The sequence below is a fragment of the Acyrthosiphon pisum genome, chromosome A3 (assembly GCF_005508785.2).
Source record: "Acyrthosiphon pisum isolate AL4f chromosome A3, pea_aphid_22Mar2018_4r6ur, whole genome shotgun sequence".
In the NCBI taxonomy this organism is placed as follows: Eukaryota; Metazoa; Arthropoda; class Insecta; order Hemiptera; family Aphididae; genus Acyrthosiphon; species Acyrthosiphon pisum.
Genome location: NC_042496.1, coordinates 16638016 through 16657531, shown reverse-complemented (window position 1 = coordinate 16657531; position 19516 = coordinate 16638016). Strand labels below are relative to the sequence as shown.

General features: G+C 29.2%; 2 protein-coding genes across 3 annotated transcripts; one reads left to right on the top strand and one right to left on the bottom strand.

The window, feature by feature from the left end:
* Positions 1-1598: 1598 nt before the first annotated feature.
* Positions 1599-8347, top strand: LOC100570406 (centrosomal protein of 131 kDa-like). Of its 2 annotated transcripts, none has more exons than XM_029491299.1 (14): positions 1599-1768; positions 1832-1946; positions 3226-4085; positions 4187-4277; positions 4449-4527; positions 4638-4748; positions 4803-5031; positions 5105-5299; positions 5371-5576; positions 5961-6165; positions 7136-7335; positions 7532-7703; positions 7782-7963; positions 8022-8130. In XM_029491299.1, coding segments are annotated over exons 1-14 (2679 nt in total). In that variant the 5' UTR covers positions 1599-1735; the 3' UTR covers positions 8023-8130. The 2 variants fall into 2 exon arrangements, with proteins under 2 accessions (XP_029347159.1, XP_029347158.1); XM_029491298.1 differs by having other exon boundaries at positions 1600-1768; positions 7782-7957; positions 8022-8347.
* Positions 8348-14163: 5816 nt separating this feature from the next.
* Positions 14164-19284, bottom strand: LOC100569954 (maltase 2). Its single transcript, XM_003246839.4, has 11 exons — positions 19132-19284; positions 18373-18580; positions 18104-18283; positions 17855-18030; positions 17494-17619; positions 16789-17033; positions 16480-16675; positions 16056-16302; positions 14991-15186; positions 14755-14898; positions 14164-14647 (listed from the first exon to the last, which is right to left on the bottom strand). Exons 2-11 carry the CDS (start codon positions 18551-18553, stop codon positions 14464-14466), a joined length of 1875 nt encoding a protein of 624 aa, XP_003246887.1. The 5' UTR covers positions 18554-18580; positions 19132-19284; the 3' UTR covers positions 14164-14463.
* Between the last annotated feature and the right edge of the window lie 232 nt (positions 19285-19516).

The following is a 19516-nucleotide window of genomic DNA, read 5'->3' as shown; positions in this document are numbered from 1 at the left end:
TGATACCACTATATCGTGTATCCGTAAAAATACGCATGTAGGCGTAATAAGTAATTTGTCCTGGGGGAGAGGGGAGGGGGATATTTTACATTATTTTTACACACAAAATTCTAAGTTTTCAAATACAGTGGTGAGTAGTTTATATATATTATAAAGGCTCTGAAGGGATCTATCCCCTTCACGCCCCTTAATTATGGCCCTGGAATATAGGATAAACTGTATAAATTAAATTACCCATATTACACAGTACCCTACAAACTAGACTATTGGATCATTAATCTCTCGCAGATAGAATTCTAAAATAATATGAAAAGGGTACTGAGTTATCAGTTATGTAGGTAGGCAACTGAGTTATAGGTTATACCCATTTTTCGCGGACGTACTGATATAAATATATAACTGAGCAATTTATTAATGTCAATATACATATTGTAAATTCTAGCTAATTATATATTTGTTGAAGTCTTTATATCAATAAAAATAAATATAAACATATATTTGAACTAATTCGTTGACATTTTTGATAAATGTAGACAATTTTAATTTCTGTAAGACTATGCAGCATACGGGCATTAATAGCTTACATCCACAAAATATTTTTTTGTAACAATTAATAAACAAAATAAAATACATATTCTGTAAATAATATCAATTATAAAACAATATTTTTAAAATATGTACACAATAATTAATAGCGATACCGTAGTATGTATTTATAGTGTATAGAGTGCCCAAAGTGCATATAGCCATATAGGTACTATACTATACATATACCTATTACGTATTACAAGTAACGTATATTAATAGAAGCTACACAACAGATCCTAAACCATATAAACAAGCTATAAAAACGTAGGTATTGCGGTAAGATTTAATTTTATAGAAACCATGACATTTTCACATCCACAAACTTTTCTATTCGTTCAGAGTTGTTGATTTATAAATTATTTTCTCTATCCTGTCATATTATTATTAAATCGTTTGTGCGTGTGCCTACTTAATACTTTGCTAGTCACGCGATGTCTTAAATTTGAATGAATATTAATTTATGCAACAGCCATATGTAAGTGTGCGAATGGAGTTTTCACTAGCAATCGTGCGTACTTATATACAATAATGTTAATAATATGAAACTTTGTATTCCTACCGATACTTAGCTTTATTGTTGGTATGTATAGTAAATGGATTTTATCATTTAAATATGTAATAATGATTTCTAGAGCATAATTAATACCATAAAAATATATACGTAGGTACCTATTTATGAATTATGACTTATAGTAAATATAATAACACTATATTGCGCATAGTACCTATATAATAATATATACCTAAATTATATTTATATTGCTATATATTATATTACTGATATTGAATATTGATAACGAGTAAAGACATACAATATTTTAATTTGTATTTTTGTTTTGGCTATAATGCACGCGTTGTACATACGTTACTTGTTAGTTATATTCTTAAAATAATGGCTATGATTTTTGTTTTTTAGTATTAGGTATACATATTATTGTTTAAATATAAATTAATTATTATGTTTATAATTAAAAACTAATAATATAACGTTATATGCAATGTCTACATTATAATTTACATTTTAATCTATATATTATGATATTTTATTCAGATTAATCTCTCATCCCGTTTATCGAATTTGAACATTTCAAATCCTTTACATTATTTGTACAACGAAAACGTTGATACGCCGTCGCGTGGAAGACCGATGTCTGCACTGACATTGAGTGCTACATATCAGGTTTATTGATTAGATAAAATTATATTTCATATCATTCGTTAATTTTATTTTTATTTTTTTTAGGAATCACCACGCAAGTCAAGATTAGTTAAACGTCCCCAGTCCGCAGATACAATAAATAAGATTAATAAAAGCCGACATATTTCATTTGATTTCAACGATCAACAGATAGACACGGGTAAATATACAATTTCTGAATATATATATATTGGTAATAATCATTGCTTAAATATACACAGTTATTGCAGTAGTATCCCCACTAGGTATATCATTTTATCACGTTAGGGAATTAAAATGGTAGCATAAGGGGACGACGTATACTGGCTATACAATGATATTATATGGTATGATATGGACCATACCCTTACGCTGCGATTTTATTTTTGTTTGATAACAATATGGGCTATGTGCAATAACCTTGTATATTTAAACCATGGTAATAATAAAGATGTACCTACTTTATCAAAATATTTGTTGAACGAGATTTGAATGCAATGTTCGTGAATTTTTCAACAGTTTTTTAGTGTTAGTTAGTTATTACGTCACTTATTGTCTTTGATTGAACAACCACGATATTACTTTGAATGAAATGTAATCAAATTTGTAAGATGATCATGTGACACGTACAATTATTTCACTGTAGAAAATATGATTTAAATCCCATTAATAGGCACTAATCACTATTACTATTACGTAGGTATTCAAAGTTAAAGATAAATACAAATAAAATTATTTCACTAATTATTACCAAATTGTTTAAACTCATTTTATTTTATTATATTTTCAAAACCAATAATAATAATGAACATTCCAGCCTATAAGTCATAATACTACAATAACTGTACAATCTAGATTTATCACGCGATTCAGCGTGACTCTTTGTGTTTATTAAAATCTTTCCAATTTATACTTATACAATGGCAAAAGTTTCTATGTTATCATATACAATACACACGCCACAATGTTATGAAATAGTGTACACGTTGGGCGAATAACAATAACTCCTATAATAAATGCTAATTATTCAAGTACCAGCATGTTGTACCACTCATTAATAATTATTCATCAATCACAACTGCCAATAACAATTTATAAAATATACATTGATGCGAATTGGACAATTTGGACAATTTGGTTTGAACTTTGATTTGCAATAACATTAGTTATAATAATAACCAATAATAATTGATGCTTGCAGGGATCATTATTTCAGTATTAATTTTTGTAATTAATTCCGGTGGTGCCCACTAGGTCATACACTAGTACCACTACTGCCCATGCACTCAGACTTTAAAAGCCCATTGTACACGCCTTTTCACGTCCTGAATACCATTCATATTGGAAGAAAACTGATTACATTTTGAGATTTTCAGTATGCAGGGGCCGTTGCAAAAACCATAACAAACAAAATTAAATACACAAATTTTAAATTTTAATTATATTAACCCATCTCGCAGGTATCGGAAATCGTGTAGATCGGACGGAGAGTGCGTTTGATGAATTGGACGTGGCCGAACTGTCGTCGTCTAGTGACGGCCATTTGACGCCCGTCCCGCCGAACGACGGCACCGGCGATGGCGAGGGCGATGGACAGCCGTCGCTCGAACCAGGGCTGACTTCTAAGCCACCCATACCACCAGGAGGTGGAGACGCGCGCTTGCCGGAAACTTTCGGCCGGACGGCCAATGGATCAGCGACGTTTGACGATGCGGTGGAGCTGAAATTTCAGCGCTGGTTCCCGAATTCGGCACCGGTCCTGGTTTCTGTGCCAACACCCGCCACAGACGTAGAAAGTGTGGCCAGTTGCGGCAGCGTCGGGGACGGCCGGACCGTGGCGTACGCGAAGAGCGGCCGCGGTCAGCTAGACGAGGAGAACCTGTACTCGAACCTGAGCGCGGCTATAGGTGGCGCGAGCGACAGATTCGGCGGGTCCGTTTCCGTGGACTTGTCGGGGGCGCTCCGGGGTAGCGACACGGACGGTGACAGAGGCCGGACGCGGTCCATCGCAAAGCCGAAGATCAGGTCAAAGAAGAAGATCGCACCGGTGGTGGCGACAACGGTCGGCCACAGAGCTAAAAATATAAAGGACACGTTCAAATCGAAGCAAGTCGTGGCCGCGGCTGTCCAGCCGGTCGAAGCAGTGGTGGCGGCGCGGAACGAGCAACTTTCGGAGAGACAGCCTGCAGAAGTGAGAAGAGACCGTCCGAAGAACGCTGAACGTTCGCCGGTGCAAGATTACGTCAGGGAAGATGTGGTCTCGTGGATGTCTAGTCACTTGCAGAGACCTTCGACACCTGAGTTCAACAGCCATACACTCGTGAGTATCCCCGGTGATCGGTATCCGCATCGAAGCTTGTTATTTTTAGAAAGCATCGATACGTCTATTTAGTAAACGTTTAATGTAATTTATGTTTAAAGGATACGTTTTGCAAAGAAAAACAAAAGACGTCGACGTACGACGAGATTGTTAACATTCTCAAAGAACTTGAGTCCGAAAATAACGACATCGGTAGTTAGTTTGTAGAATTCGCTTACCTCAAACTTTTTTTGTTATCGTCATACCTACTATCACGTATTATAATACTTAATTATTATTTATTAATTATTACACTTAAATTGATATATTTTATAACATTATTTTTATATTTGTTGTATAATGATGTATACTGATTTATTGTAGACATGAATGTCAGGAAAAGTGGTGTTACAGATAATAATAAACATCAAACATTAGTACCAGAATCTTCGTCTAGTTCAAAGTTAATATTACTTGGAAATCATTATAAATTTTTGTTTTTTTTTTCATGATTCCAAATATATATTTTTTAAATGATATTTTTATTTTTGTTTTTTAATGGATTTTTCAAAGGGCATTGTGGTCATTTTTGGACGAGATAGAGAAAAATTCAAATCAACCGACTGCTCCCAAATCGCCTAAACAAAAATCGCCCGTAAAATTGCGAAACACACCACCACCGTCGTAAGTTTATTTTCTGTCCGCCTAATGTGTGGTATAGATCACTTTTATGTTTAGACCAGGTAAAAAAGTTGTGGATGTAAAAAAGGGAAATTTTCAACAAGTTATGGATCTTGACAAAGCAGAGTTGGCTCAGAAAGTAGCCATGCTTCAAATACAATTATCAGAAAAAGAAGATATAACTGAAAAATTAAAAACTACTATATCTGAACTACAAGCGGAGCACGCTAAAACTAAATCTGAATATGAATCTACTGTTACGAGACACCAACAATTCATCGATAAAGTAAATAATATTAAAATATTGTGAAATAATTTAGTGTATCAGATTATATTTAAATCATATATTATTTGATTAGTTATTGAACGAGAAAAAACAACTTAGTGAAAGCTGTTCTTTGACTGTAAAGGAACTTACAAAAAAAATGAATGACGCACTATCGAGCCAAGAAGAGCGCCACAAAGTTGAATTGAAAAAAGCTATCGACAAACAGACAGCATCTGAGAAAATAAAAAAAGATCGATGGGTTGATCTGAAGACAAAAAAAATCAAAGTAAATATATATTTTATTATTTTATTATTTAATGTACAACCACTTAAATGTTACAATTGTTGTGCATACAGGAGATGACGATTAAAGGTATTGAACCTGAACTTAATAGAATGTCTGTAGCTTATCAAGAAGAACTGTCAGAACTTAGAAGAATTCATCAATCACAAATTGAAGAGATCGAAGCAACATGGCATAGGAGAATGGCAACCATGAGGGATAAAATGGATGCAGAACGGGAACAAGCAATTGTGACAGAAAGAGAAAATTCAAGAAATCGGTACCTATATTATTACTATTTACAGTATAAATCACCTACCTTCTTATAACTTTGTATATAATATTATAATTAATTAATTTGTATAATATTATATTTGTCAATATTGATAAAATTATCTTATTCATTTATATAACATAAACCAAGGGTTTGTAGTGAATAATTATTAATGAAATAAAACGTTTCAATAAAACTAAAATAAAATCATGAGTTAAGACTAAAATTAATGATTTGTATATTTTAGTTAGGATTAATTATATTTTTTGAAGTAAAATAATAAAAATAGTCTTTTAGACTTTATTTTAAAAACAACATTCATTTTTCCAATGACCACCTATATAGTGTAATACTTTGATTTACAATTAATAAACTGTTGTTTAAAATTAGCTTGGAAATGGAAATTGCTGAACTTGAAAAGAGTTATCAAGATCAACGTAAACGACTATTAGGCGAAATTCACGGGGAAAGATTACGTCAAGAAAGAGAAAATGACGTGACACTAATGGAAAAGCAAAAAGCCCTTGAACAAAAGTTTGAGAAATTGGTACTAGAAATTCAAGAGAAGATTAATAAAAAGGAGCAAGAATTTCAGGTAGGTAACGTTATTAATTTTATGATAATAACCAGGGTTGGGATTTTATAGCACTTAAAACTGCACAAATATGCGCTATAATATTGCCTTAAATATCGCTAAATATGCGCTAAAATTATGCAATAAAAACAACAAAATATGCAAAAGAAAAGGAGATTTATTAATTATTAATTTTTTAATCACTTATACAAATTATTATAGGTAGTTACTTAAGATTTGAAAAAAGTTGGTCTCTCTGATTAGAACCCAAATGAATTGACTATACAACGTATTCAATGCTCGTTCATTGATAATCGGCGATTAATAATCGCAGTTGAAATCGACAAAAAAACCCAACAAAATCAGCAGATAACAAAAATTAGAAGTTAGAACCAAATACCTAATACGAAATAATCGTAATAATACGATTGACAAAAATCCAAAAACACGTTTACTAAAATATAATTTCATAAAATATGACCAATTTTGATTCAAAACAGGTAAAAATGCAAAAAAAATCTCAAAAAGTCCAAAAAAAAGCACCGAAAACTAAAAAATCATAAAATATGCAAAAAAAAGCAAAATAACATTTTTAATTTGAGTTCTATGTATCACAAAACACATTTTTAGCTTACTCTGCTTACTCTATTTTTTAAGTATTTCATAAGAAATATGCAAATGCTATAAAATCCCAACCCTGATAATAACTAATAGTTTAAAACCAAAACCAAGGTATTGTTTCTAAAGGTTTTAAAAATAAAATGGTGATAGTAGTGGTATTGAATTTCAGTGGCATTTATCTTAGTTCGCCATTTTCAATGAAGGGTAGTGTTGTTAAAATTATATTGAATAATTATTTAACAATTGTATACAAAATATAGTTGTAAACAAAGAACGTTTACAAAAAAACAACGTTAACTAAAAACAAAATAAATTCAATATTTATGTATAAAATTAAAAATATTTTATTGACAATATGATGTGCTTTCAGAACGAGTTGAAGACTATTCGAGAAACTTGTGAAATAGATAAGACAAAATGGATACAACATCAAACGGCTGTGTTAGCAGATAAGGAAAGTAACATTAAAGAAATGTGCAAAAAAGAGCGAGACAAGCATATTGAATTAGTTGTTCAAAAATTGGAGAACGAAGCTTCTGAAAGAGAAAAAAGTTCAGAAATGAAAATTAAGTAATAATTTATACAATAATAATCAAATTATTGATGAGTCATTATTTATATTTCATCTAGTGTAAATTAGTTTAAAGTTTAAAATAATTGCATATCGTATAATATTTATATATAATTTGTTGCAATTATTATGTGTCTTAACTTTATGTGTGAAAGTAGATTTGATAACAAAATGTAATTAATTGTGTGTTTGTAGACGAATAAAATCTGAGTACGAAGCTGACATTCGAGAACTAGAAAATACCATATCCGGTCATCGTATGAAATTAAACGAAGCTCGTACCAAAGCACAGGAGCAAGAAGATAAAATAGCAGATCTCACTAGTGAATTGAATAAGTGTAATATTGAACAAGTACGATTACAAGAGGTATATATTATTTAATTTTATAAATTAGGTATGCTAAATGTTAACGTGAAAACGGTCATTATTTTAATACTTTTTCAGTTGATTTCCAAACTAAAAAATGACCTTGCTGCAAATGAAAATATTATAAAAAACGAAGCTGACACTAAGATCGGAATATTACAGACAGAATTAATTCAATCGAAATTGAGTTTCGAAACTAAAATAAAAACCATTGAAAATGAAAAAGAAAGAGAAATAAATCACGTTTACGTCCGGTATTAGTATACGTTTTCTATTAAATAAATTTTAGGTTTGCTCATTCGTTCGTTATTATTTTAGGGTAAAAGAAGCAATTAAACGAAAAGACGAAACAATTCAGACCTTACAAAGTGAACGAAATGCTGCCTTAGATCAGTGCAGTAACATGGGAGAGACTCTTGGAACGTCAGAGAAAAGAACTTTTGCAAGCTCAAATAATAAGTTAAATTATTGCTAAGGACATCTCTAACATTAAACGAATTCATCATTTTTTTTTCTTAATAGCTACGCTTTTTCAAAAATATTCGATAATGTTTTTAAATTAGAATCCTCTGTTATAGTACGTATCGTAATTTGTAATTTGTAATATATATATGTATAATTAATAAAAATGTTGCTATGATCATATTTATAAATATTAGTTTTTGCCATTATCTATACTCGCATATTAATTATTAGAAAAATTGTTGGTAAACAATTTGGTTAGCCGATGACAACCAAATAATAAATACTAATGTCAACTAATTATTAGTCATGATGAGTGGAATAATACAATATGACATTGTGTTTATTTGAATTTTGAAATAAGTAGAAGTCAATTTACAAGAGAATCTATCCGGGCCGATGAAATCCTTAAAGTTGTTTTGCATCGATATACCATAATATTAATATGTAACCTTGGACGCCTTTAATTCATGTAGGTGGAGGTAAAATGTCTTTTGGTGTATTGTTGGTAGTATTAGGTTGCCCCTGATTAGGAGTTTATGGTGAGCCGTCGATATTGTTATTATCGAACGAAATATTATAAGGTCGTCTGTAATAAGAACAGCAAACTGGTTGTGCATGATGAAAGGTTTTGATTTATATTTGTCTGTGTATGCGATAAATGGTTATTATGGAGGATTAAGAGGGTTTAAGATAAGGGACGTTTAATTCCAATATTACGTTTGTTATTTGTATTTTGTTTCGTAGTGATGACTTAATTATCTATAATTATAATTTTAAGATACGTTTACAGTCTGAGAAGCGCATATTATTTTTTATTGCTATATTTGCTGAGGCAAAATCAAAATTTGGCGGTCGGATTTAGTTTTGAAGTCATAGGTATTTGAAGTACGCGATCCATCCAATGGGGTTTTAAAAACAAGTCGAGGGATATTTTCGATTTTAATTGTCCGAACGAGCGAGTGACCATACCGGGTGTATATGAAAATACTATAAATTTAAATTAGCTATAACTTTATGACAAACCCCGACCGCCATATTTTGACTTCACCATCGTTTTCAGCGTGCTCGACTACATACATTGAAACAAAAAAAAAATTGCAAAGAAATAAGGGTTGATCCGGTAAAACGGTCAAGTTCCATCTATCTACAGTACAAAAGTTACCATGCATGATGGTGTCTGTAATCCGCTATAACTTATAAGTTTATAAGACGTGTACACATTATATGTGACGCGATACGTTTTTTGATTATTAAAATAAAGTAATATTGAAGTAATAAAGTAATATTAATCTATTTGGTGGATTTGGTGGAGTATTTTGCTGAAGATTGGGCAGATTGAACTTTGGTAGAGAAAACTAGGTAACTGGTCCACCGACATACGTTGCAGAGTTCTTCAGTTCGGAATAGATGTATAGCAGGGCATAAACCTAAAAGCGGCATAAAAGTGCGTGCGCACAATCGCGGATTGTCTGTGCGTAAATCACCATTAACCATTCATTTAAAAAAAAAAACTGACTACGGAACTATCCCGTGTCAATTTGTCTGGTATAAATAAATGAATATATAGATAATAAAATATTATTAATAATAATTATGATAATTTTTGATTAGGTTAACCTAATAACAATAATAAATTAATATCATCGTAATAACACCACTTTTATCAACGGTAGGTACTTCACACCTCGTGTTATGTTTTAATCTAAACAAAATATTCGCAGAGTGTGACATAAATAATTAGTCAGCAATCTGTAAACCGTTACAATGTTTAACCTGAACTTGAGCTTTTTGATTTCTCGAATCAATTATTCTTTTCTGCTCAACTATTTATTTCTTGGAAAATTCTATTCAACAAATATAATAAATTTCTTACTCAAAGCTTACCTCTGGACCGAAAATTAGACTTCCCGTGTGTTTCGTCCTGCCGATTTACCATCAAAGGCATTTCGCAATTCGTAACTAATCTACAACCTACAGTATATACGTGACTGTTGTAATTGAAATTACACATTATTCAATTATTGTTTCGCACTCGTTGTTTTTTCTTTTATATAAAACACCTCTAATAATACGTTTTACTTGAGATAATTATCGTATTGACCATTTGTTAAATTATTTGAAGTCCTTCACTTTGAATTTGTACCAATCCGAAACGTTTTAAAAACCTATATGCACGCGGGGAGTTCTCAGCGGGAGGGTTATACGAATCTTCAGTTTCCTTTTCGTGTTTAGAAAATACACAGAGAATAGGTTCGTTACTGTGGAAAAAAAAAATCGTACGAGTACACTCGTCGCTTTTGGCCCTTTTATTTTTCATACATGTCACCGGAGGCCATTTTACGCTGTTAGGTAATAATGTTTCATTGTGACCACATGGTGTGTCTATCAAACACTCGCAAATGAGTTGATGAACTGTCGTAGAGACGTTAAAGGTCGGCTATTTGAAAATGGTTGATAAATAAAATGACACCTGCAAGCGGCTCCAACATCATTTAACTGCAGAGCGCCAAAGCCTAAAATCGTCATCGATATAGGTACAATATCACTGTGTGAATTATACTATTATGTGTTATGTAGAACTGTAATGAACTAATGACTTATAAGTGTATATAATATTGTAATTTAATATTATGTATACCAACTTACACAGTTTAAGTGTTAATGGCTAATATGTACAGTTATTACAATAGGTAAATTATAAATAATTGTCAATGTCATAATATAAGACGTACTATGTAGTAATACTGTTTTTATTTTTATTCATATTAAATTACATTCTAAGTATCATATTTTTGATAAATTAAATAAAATAATATTTTAAAGGTTACATTTTGAAACTTTTTTGAATTATGACCAGATCATTAATTTAATTTAATATAATGTTCATCTCTGAATCGTATTTATTTTTGATACAATAGTTATCGTCGTTGTTGTAGATGATATCAATCATTAATATATTTCCCACATTTTAGGTGAATGATTAATGTTAGGGTGCAAACAAAAACTGCACTTACAGCACACTGTAGATACCTACCATTGGAACAAATAAAAAATGTTATCAACTTGGATTTGCTAGAGCTAGATGGCACTAGAGAGCTTACAACAATAGCAAAAAATAACCACATAATGTAGGTTACCTAATAGCAGAGTTGGTGTATTTTTTAATTTCTAAAAAAACCAAAAAAGCTGTATTTTTTGGTTCAAAACGATATTTTAAACAAAGCAAATTGTTTGACAAAACAGTAGGAGTATTTAAAACGGTTTCGAGGAAAATTTTGTGGAGTAGCAGTTAGAATAACATAATTATTATGATCGACGTATAAAATAATATAGTAATAAATAATAATACAATCGTAATTTGACTGCTTCGAGAACTTATGGTATGCGGAGAAAATATACGGTATCTCTAATTAGTAAAAATAATTACCTAACTTGAGTTATTTAAGAAGTCAGTTTGTTAGCTTAACGTACCTAAAGTCAACGTTCAGAATGTTAAGTTATAATAGTTATTATTGAATAGAAAAAATCAATACATTTTACTTATTGCTTAAAAAATAATATATATGAGTATAGGTAAATTTGTTTACTTAAACGTTTAATTGATAAGAGTTAAATCATTTTTTTTAAATTACAAGTTGGGTCAAACGTCATGATATACGCCTATAGCGATTATAAACTATAGGCCTATATTATTATAGCAATTGTGTATCTTTCAAATTTTTAATTTTAAAAATTAATTCAATATAGGTAATTACTAATCATTTTATTTCATACTACCTAGCTATAGTAGCTTAAGAAATTTTATATTTTTTTCAACTAATTTATTGGATTAAATAATATATTTTATTTGTTTATTTTATAGTGAGAAAAATAAGAAAAATAAGTAACCACTCTTCTGTACAGTAGGTGTCGAGCGTATCTCGTCATTGAGGAATACGTTACTGCAGTAATGTATGTGGTATGTGTTAAATTTGAATTCAATGATAAATCGTTGCATATGAAAAACAGTTCTGTGCAAAGAGGGTTTGTCAGCCTATTTTACTAATATATATTATAAAACGACATTTATATTGCTATTAATGCTATTGAAGTGATTTGTTTTAATAATAGTAATACAGTAGGTTGAATTAATATTTGCTAAAACAAATGGATTTGAAAATGTCATTGTCTGTATAAAATAAAATATCGTACGTTTAAAATGTCAAGTGCACATGAATAACATTTTTAAATTACAACTTAACCTTTGTTCTATTTTAAAATATGATTATCTAATTTAAACCAAATTTTAGTTTAAACTTTAAGATATATAAACAATTTTTTTTTAGATTTTTTGTTGTATAAGCTACCTACTTATAGTGTGAGGAACTTGGTATTACATTTTCAATCCTTAGCTATAAAAATTGAAACTTTCATACATTTTTATCTTCATAACTATTTACATATTTTCGTGATTTTGTCAACATTTGAACTTCAAACCTAGGAAATTACCTAATCTACCAATATGATATCATTAATATTATGTAATGTAATGTTTTTATTGTACCCTTACAAACTTTAATTAAAATACGGACTGCTAACTGCTTATATAATAATATTATTGATATGCTTTACGCCTATAAATCAATATTGATAATAATAATAATAATAATGAGAATAATAAAAAACATGCCAACATAACAACAGAATATGTATTTACAGTCTTAATTCGGAATATTATTAAGTTAATAAAAAGAACATGTTTTTTAATCAAATCCAATAAGGAAAAAAACCCACACGATGATCAATCACCTTGTCAATGCTTGTTTATTTCAATGGCAATGGGGGAAAAAAAAACTATTTAATAATATCTCAGTGGGGTAGAAGAAACTAAAGGGGTAACGATACCATGTTTCAGACTTCAGTAATCCTATTAACGGTTCACACGTAAACCGCGAATACAATAAGCACACTACTAACACGTGTTCACTGTTCCTCATATTAAAAATAAAAATAAAAACTATGTTACAAATTTAATTTAAAACCAGTTAATAAACGGCATAATATTTCAGTTTAACAATTATTATTTGTGTTGTATTATATAACTATATTGAATTGCGTTGGTCTAGTAATTATTTATTACGACTCCAGAGTTTCACAAACATAAGAAAATCGAATCAAAAGAAAAAAGAATAGAAACTGACAAGAAATAAAGAAAAGGACGCAGAAAGGGAGAGAAATTTGTGATCCGACGTACAAACGAAATATTACAATATTGCCTGGGGTTGACATTTGCAGAAGGGTCTAACAAGAGAGGCTCAACGTTCAAATGGGATCCGGAAGGAAACAGGAAGGAAAGAATAAAGAACCTGCGCTCCCTTTTGCCAGCTTTCACTACCCAATAGTAAAAATGTATAAACAAGAAATTGAACGAAAAAACCAATCGAAAAAACTTATCATTTTTATATTTTTTAAATTTAATGCAAAATAATGAAAATAAAAAATATCAGTCAACAATTTATTTACCGAGTACAATAATTCAAAGGAAGAATTCAAATTACAAAATTAACCTTAATTTTTGCAACTCTAGCAGTTTGTAGATTCTATTTCTTTTAGAATGTAGGTAACCTAAGATCTTTTACTACGCTAGATGATACTGAACACGTATCGAACCTTAATCAACAAAAGGTTGTTAGTAAGTCTTGAGTGTTAATCATATTATCGTAGGTAATATATGTTAATAAGACACATAATAATTACTAGTACATTTAATACAAAATTAGTATAATACATATCATAAGTAGGTACAGATTGCTAAGTAGTACCTATATTTTTTTTAATCTGAATGCTATATGTACATAGGTAGTCTTTTTTAACTGGACTATTCTTATTCAATTTTGAATACTTAGGAGTTTAGGAGCTTAGTTTTTTTAATGAGGAATATACACATATACTTTTAATAATATATTCAGATTTTTTAAAAAGAATATTTACTGGAACAAAGTAGAGTACTGGCAAATATTTTTAATATTTTTAATTTTATCAAAGTAATTTTGAGTTACAAATTAATTACGATTTCAGGTATTTCTAAAGACTTTAAAGTTCAAAAAGGCCAACCATAGAAAGCAACTAACTCCAATAGGTAGGTATCACAGTTTTTAATAAACTTTCAAGTAATTTTTAAAATGCTTATAAATATATTATATTATAGGTTTATAAATTAGGATTTTATTAAAAAATACATGATAACAATTAATATATACAACAAAGTTATTGATAACATTTAAATTTAATTATTGTACAATTATAAAAGATAAATTCAGAAGAAATTTCTTAAGAGTAAAAAAGCCCCGAGTAAACTAATTAATGTGGAACTGATTCGTGTGCCAGCATTTTGAGTATCAATCTTTTCAAGTTCAATATGTTTATCTGTTAATACGATTACAGATTGTGGTCGCAGTGTTAGTGGATACAGTGTTGAAGATACAGTTGATACAATATTTCTAAAAACAAAAATTACAATAAATTAAAAAACATGAAAATGTTCATAATTGTAATGAGTCTTCATTACTCATGTCAAAACAATTTCAATATGAGATATTCTAATTACCCGGTAATATATTCAGAGTTTTCACTTCCCAAGTATACGAAAAGTTCTTCATTGAGGTTCTTCACGTAATTGGACAATATGACGGTTTCAGTTTCACTTCCAAAATTCATTACGACAACGTACGATTCGCGTTCCAATAATGATCTAAAAAATTAAATGATTAAGAATAATTATTAACGAAAAGATACAATGCATAATATTTCATAAAATTATAATTAAATTTCAATTTTTATTACCTCTTTAAAATATATATCGATTTTGTAATATTATAAGTTTGAAGATCACCATTTTTTAATGTATCGGTTTTTCGAAGTAGAGACATTTTTTTGTAAAAATTATAGTTGCTAGTTGGTATTTTTTTCTGTGATTCGACGTTTACTTTATAATAATTTGGATTTATAGGCAACCAAGGTTTTTTCGCTTCAGTAAATCCTTAAAAACATTTAATACAATACAAATTTTATTTCATAACAAAAACTAATCTTGACTTTTATATTGAATTTACGTAAATTTTCAACAGTTATTTGTTTCTTTAAGTATTCTCATTGATTACCTCATATTATAGCAAGCATTGTAGTAATTTGAATAAATTAATGGCCGAATCGATGCAGTAAAATTAAGTAAATAATGTATTTTTAAAAAATTTTTTTTTTAATTTCAATATAGATGAAATTAATGTCCATGCATTTTATAATTTTTCCATACTTAAATTTTCAAATTTGAAAACGCGTGTGATTAGATTTATAATTAGAAATAGTGCGGGAAAAAATAAACACACATTAAACACGGCACTATAAAGGTGTATCGTTTTAGAATTAAGTGTACCTATACGTCCTCGGTTCTCTTGAAATCGGCGAGCGACGACGGTGTACCTCGTTTTGTGAATTAATTCTACTAAATCCGTTTGTAACGGGTTTTGGATATTTTATCACCGAGTTTATTTTAAATAAACATTAAATATATATCTATATATTTCTGATATCTCTAGACTCTATAAGAACAATCTCGGTAATTTTCGTCATAATCGATCGAGTAGTTTTTGAGTAAACACGCAACGAACGTGCATTATTTATATATAATTATCGATCATAGATTATATTATAAAATTCCCTTTTATTTTTGTGGGTAATTTATTAATTTTTAATGATAACTAAATATTATGTAAAAAAAATTGTCGATATTTGTGACCCAAAACAGAATTCCCGCGTGAGCCACCCTTTAGCAACCTATATGGATTGAAAAACCAAACTATAAACACTCCTAGAGGCTCAAAGAATAAATGTATTGCAAAATAATTATACCTGCGTTTATTGAGCTATCCCATTGCATTGGGCACCTTTCATTATCTCTGGATTCTTCCAACCTATTACCTCCGGCATTATTAGGATCTTGTGATTGGTCTGGTCTCACATAAGTATTATCCATGCCAATTTCGCTACCGTAGTATGTAACTTCTATACCAGGCAGAGATAATTTCAAAGCTGTAAAGAGTGGTACCATTTCAGGACTAAATTTGGTTGGCATTCTAGGGTTGTCATGATTTTCCACCTTAGAAAAAAAGTATGATTTACAATGATATTTTATATTAAATGAATAATATTTATAAACGTGTTAAAGTATTGAAGTAATATTGAATGGCATTTGAATACAATACGATTATATTTTATTAATGTCTGGACCTATATTATCATATTTTATTATATAAAAAGTTATTTTTATACTTACCACCCAATTAGCCACCTGGTTTTCAGGCATATTATCTAGCCATTTTTTTATATTTGTGTCTATGGATTCAATTATATTACGTTTATCAACGGTTAATAATCCAAAGTTAAATGGTAAATGAGCCCCGGCTTTCGTTGAATTGCCGTAGTATTGCATTAATACCTTTATCGGTGAGTAGGATTCGGTGGCTATGAAACTGTTCAAATATAAAAATGAATTAATATATAATATTGTGAATCTCTCGATTAAGCAAAGAAAAGTTGCAATTTTTAATGTTACATTCACCAAATATATTATAATATGATTTACCTAGAAATTGGCCTGTCGTTATTTTTTGTATAATTATCGACGAATTCTCTCCATTCCCTTATGATTTCAATGTTTTCAGGTTGGTCTACTGTGTATGTATGATTTAAGCTATCATGGTTTACTTTACATTCGGCTTCGGTCGTTAGACAAGGTTCATCAAGGAATGAATCACTTTCATATAAATGTCTAAGAGCGTCAAATCGGAATCCAACAATGCCTCTATCCATCCAAAATTTAATTATAGCCTTGAATAAAAGTGCACAATAAAATATGTATACTGATAAAGGACAGAAACAAATCATTGTTTTTGTCTTAAACGTTTTCCCATTTTCAGTAAAAATTGTTCATTTAATTTCAGTAAATTTATCTATTAAATAGCAAATTTCAAGATGGTGCTCCCTTGTTTGATTTTTGATATTCAAATTTTTATTCGAGTTATAAATAGATAAAATATCAAATATGAAATAATTACTTATATTTCGCTTCAAAATTTTAATATCGACTACCAACGATATCACCAGTATATTGATTTGCCAATAAGTAAATTTTCAAATAATAAAAAAAAAACTGTATTGAAAATACTGAACGAAAATGTAGCTCTTATTGCTCTTATTAATGATATAAGAGCAATTGTATTTATTATGAGTATTTATATGAATACAAAAGGCATGCATGCGTTCTCTTACTTATATTTTAATTACTTACGAAAATTTCCTTGTGAATTTCTGGGTTTCTAATCTTAAAGTCTGGTTGTTTTGAATTAAATTGATGGTAATAAAATTGTTGTCGTTCATCATTCCATGTCCAGCCCGAACCACCAAATACACTCAACTGTGTAAAAATCGATTTTCATTCAATATTTAATAAAGTAAATTATTGTTGGTCTTTTTTAAATTCTCACTATTTTACATGATTAGGTTGGTAGAACTAAGTTATTATAATTGTGTAAATATCAATATTTTTCATTCTAATTAAAATTTGATAAAATGCTTTTAAAATTACAATATTATTTAATATTTAAATACCTATAAGGAATTTTATAGTTTATAATATTAATGTTATATACCCAATTATTTGGAGGTGTTGGTTCTATTGTCGAATTTTTTAAAATGTCATCTTGGTTTGATGCGTTACGCCAAATGTAATAATCCGCGTATTTGTCTTCTCTTTTAATTGATTTCTTGAACCACTCGCATTTATAACTCGAATGGTTAGGTATAAAGTCTGTTACTAATTTAAGATCTAAAAAAATATATATTTACAGTCATTTATCACATAGAATATACTGTTAATCTGACTAGTAAATAACAATTACTTCGTTTCTTCATTTCTAAAACTAGTTCATCAAAATCAGCCAACGTTCCAAAGATAGGATCTATCTCATAAAAGTTTTCAACATCATATCCCATATCATCCATAGGTGATTTGAAAAATGGGCCAATCCATAATGTCTCAATACCAAGATCAACGAAATGATCTAGTTTCTGGATAATGCCTGAACATTTTGTACAAAATGAATAAAAAATTGCTTACAATTTGTTTTCTCTATACAATAATAAATCGACATCATAATTATATAAATACCTTTTAAATCACCAATACCATCATTGTTACTGTCTTTAAATGATCTTGGATACACTTGATATGTTATTGTGTTCGACCACCATTCATTAGTTGGTTTTGTAGCATGGAAATATACATTTCCGTTTACGGTGGAGCATGTGTATGCTATCACCATAAACAAGAATAGATAAAATGTCCCCATATTTTTTTTTCTAAAATTATAAATTACCTAAAATAATAAATACTGTGTTATTATTTGTTAACGGAAAAAAATATTGGATTTTCATATAGAATAATTTAAGTGTAGCTCTAAAAGGTACCTACCTATATAATAGGTTAAAAGTATAAAATAATCATTAAACTAATTTACATACATTTGATTAGTTTTGTAGTTATCATTTATACTGCCATTAGAATTTATGTTGAACATAATGGTAATTCTAACAAAAATTTAATACCTGCATCTACCTACAATAATGTATCTCAAATATTTTATATACGAACAATTTATTATTATATATTAATAGGTACATATAACATTTTAATATTTTATATTATGTTGTTTAATCATTTATAGATAAGAATAATTAAATTTTTTTTTCTTTAAAGATCAAATTATACTAAGCAAAGAAAAATATTTAAAAAATTAAGTAAATTCGTCTAAAATATGATTTTAATTTTTAGTGCTAAGTCATACAGTTTATTTTTGTTAATAGTCATTAGTCAATAGTGATATAACTATAATAGCTAAATATAAGGTATATTACATTTGTAACTTACAACAATTATAAGACCTTTCAATACAATAATTAACTAAAAACACTCAATTATGGTTTTATATAACATGAAATTAATAAACGTTTATGTCAATAATTTTTTTAGAGCGAACTTGTGAGGTGTGTGCAATGGTGCAATGTTCCAATAACTGTTTTGACCTGAAAAATATTCTTAATTTATATAAACAAATCGTATTTGTTTGATCATAAAAAAGTATGATATATTTAAGAACTTAATCACTTAATAATGATAAAAGCAATAAACACAGTTGCTACATTATTATAAACGCAATCGCTAGCATTACATTTAAGAAAGGTGCATTGGGTAAGTAACTATTGTTCTATATTCATAATGATCACGTGATTGTGATAAAATGAAAGTATTTTAA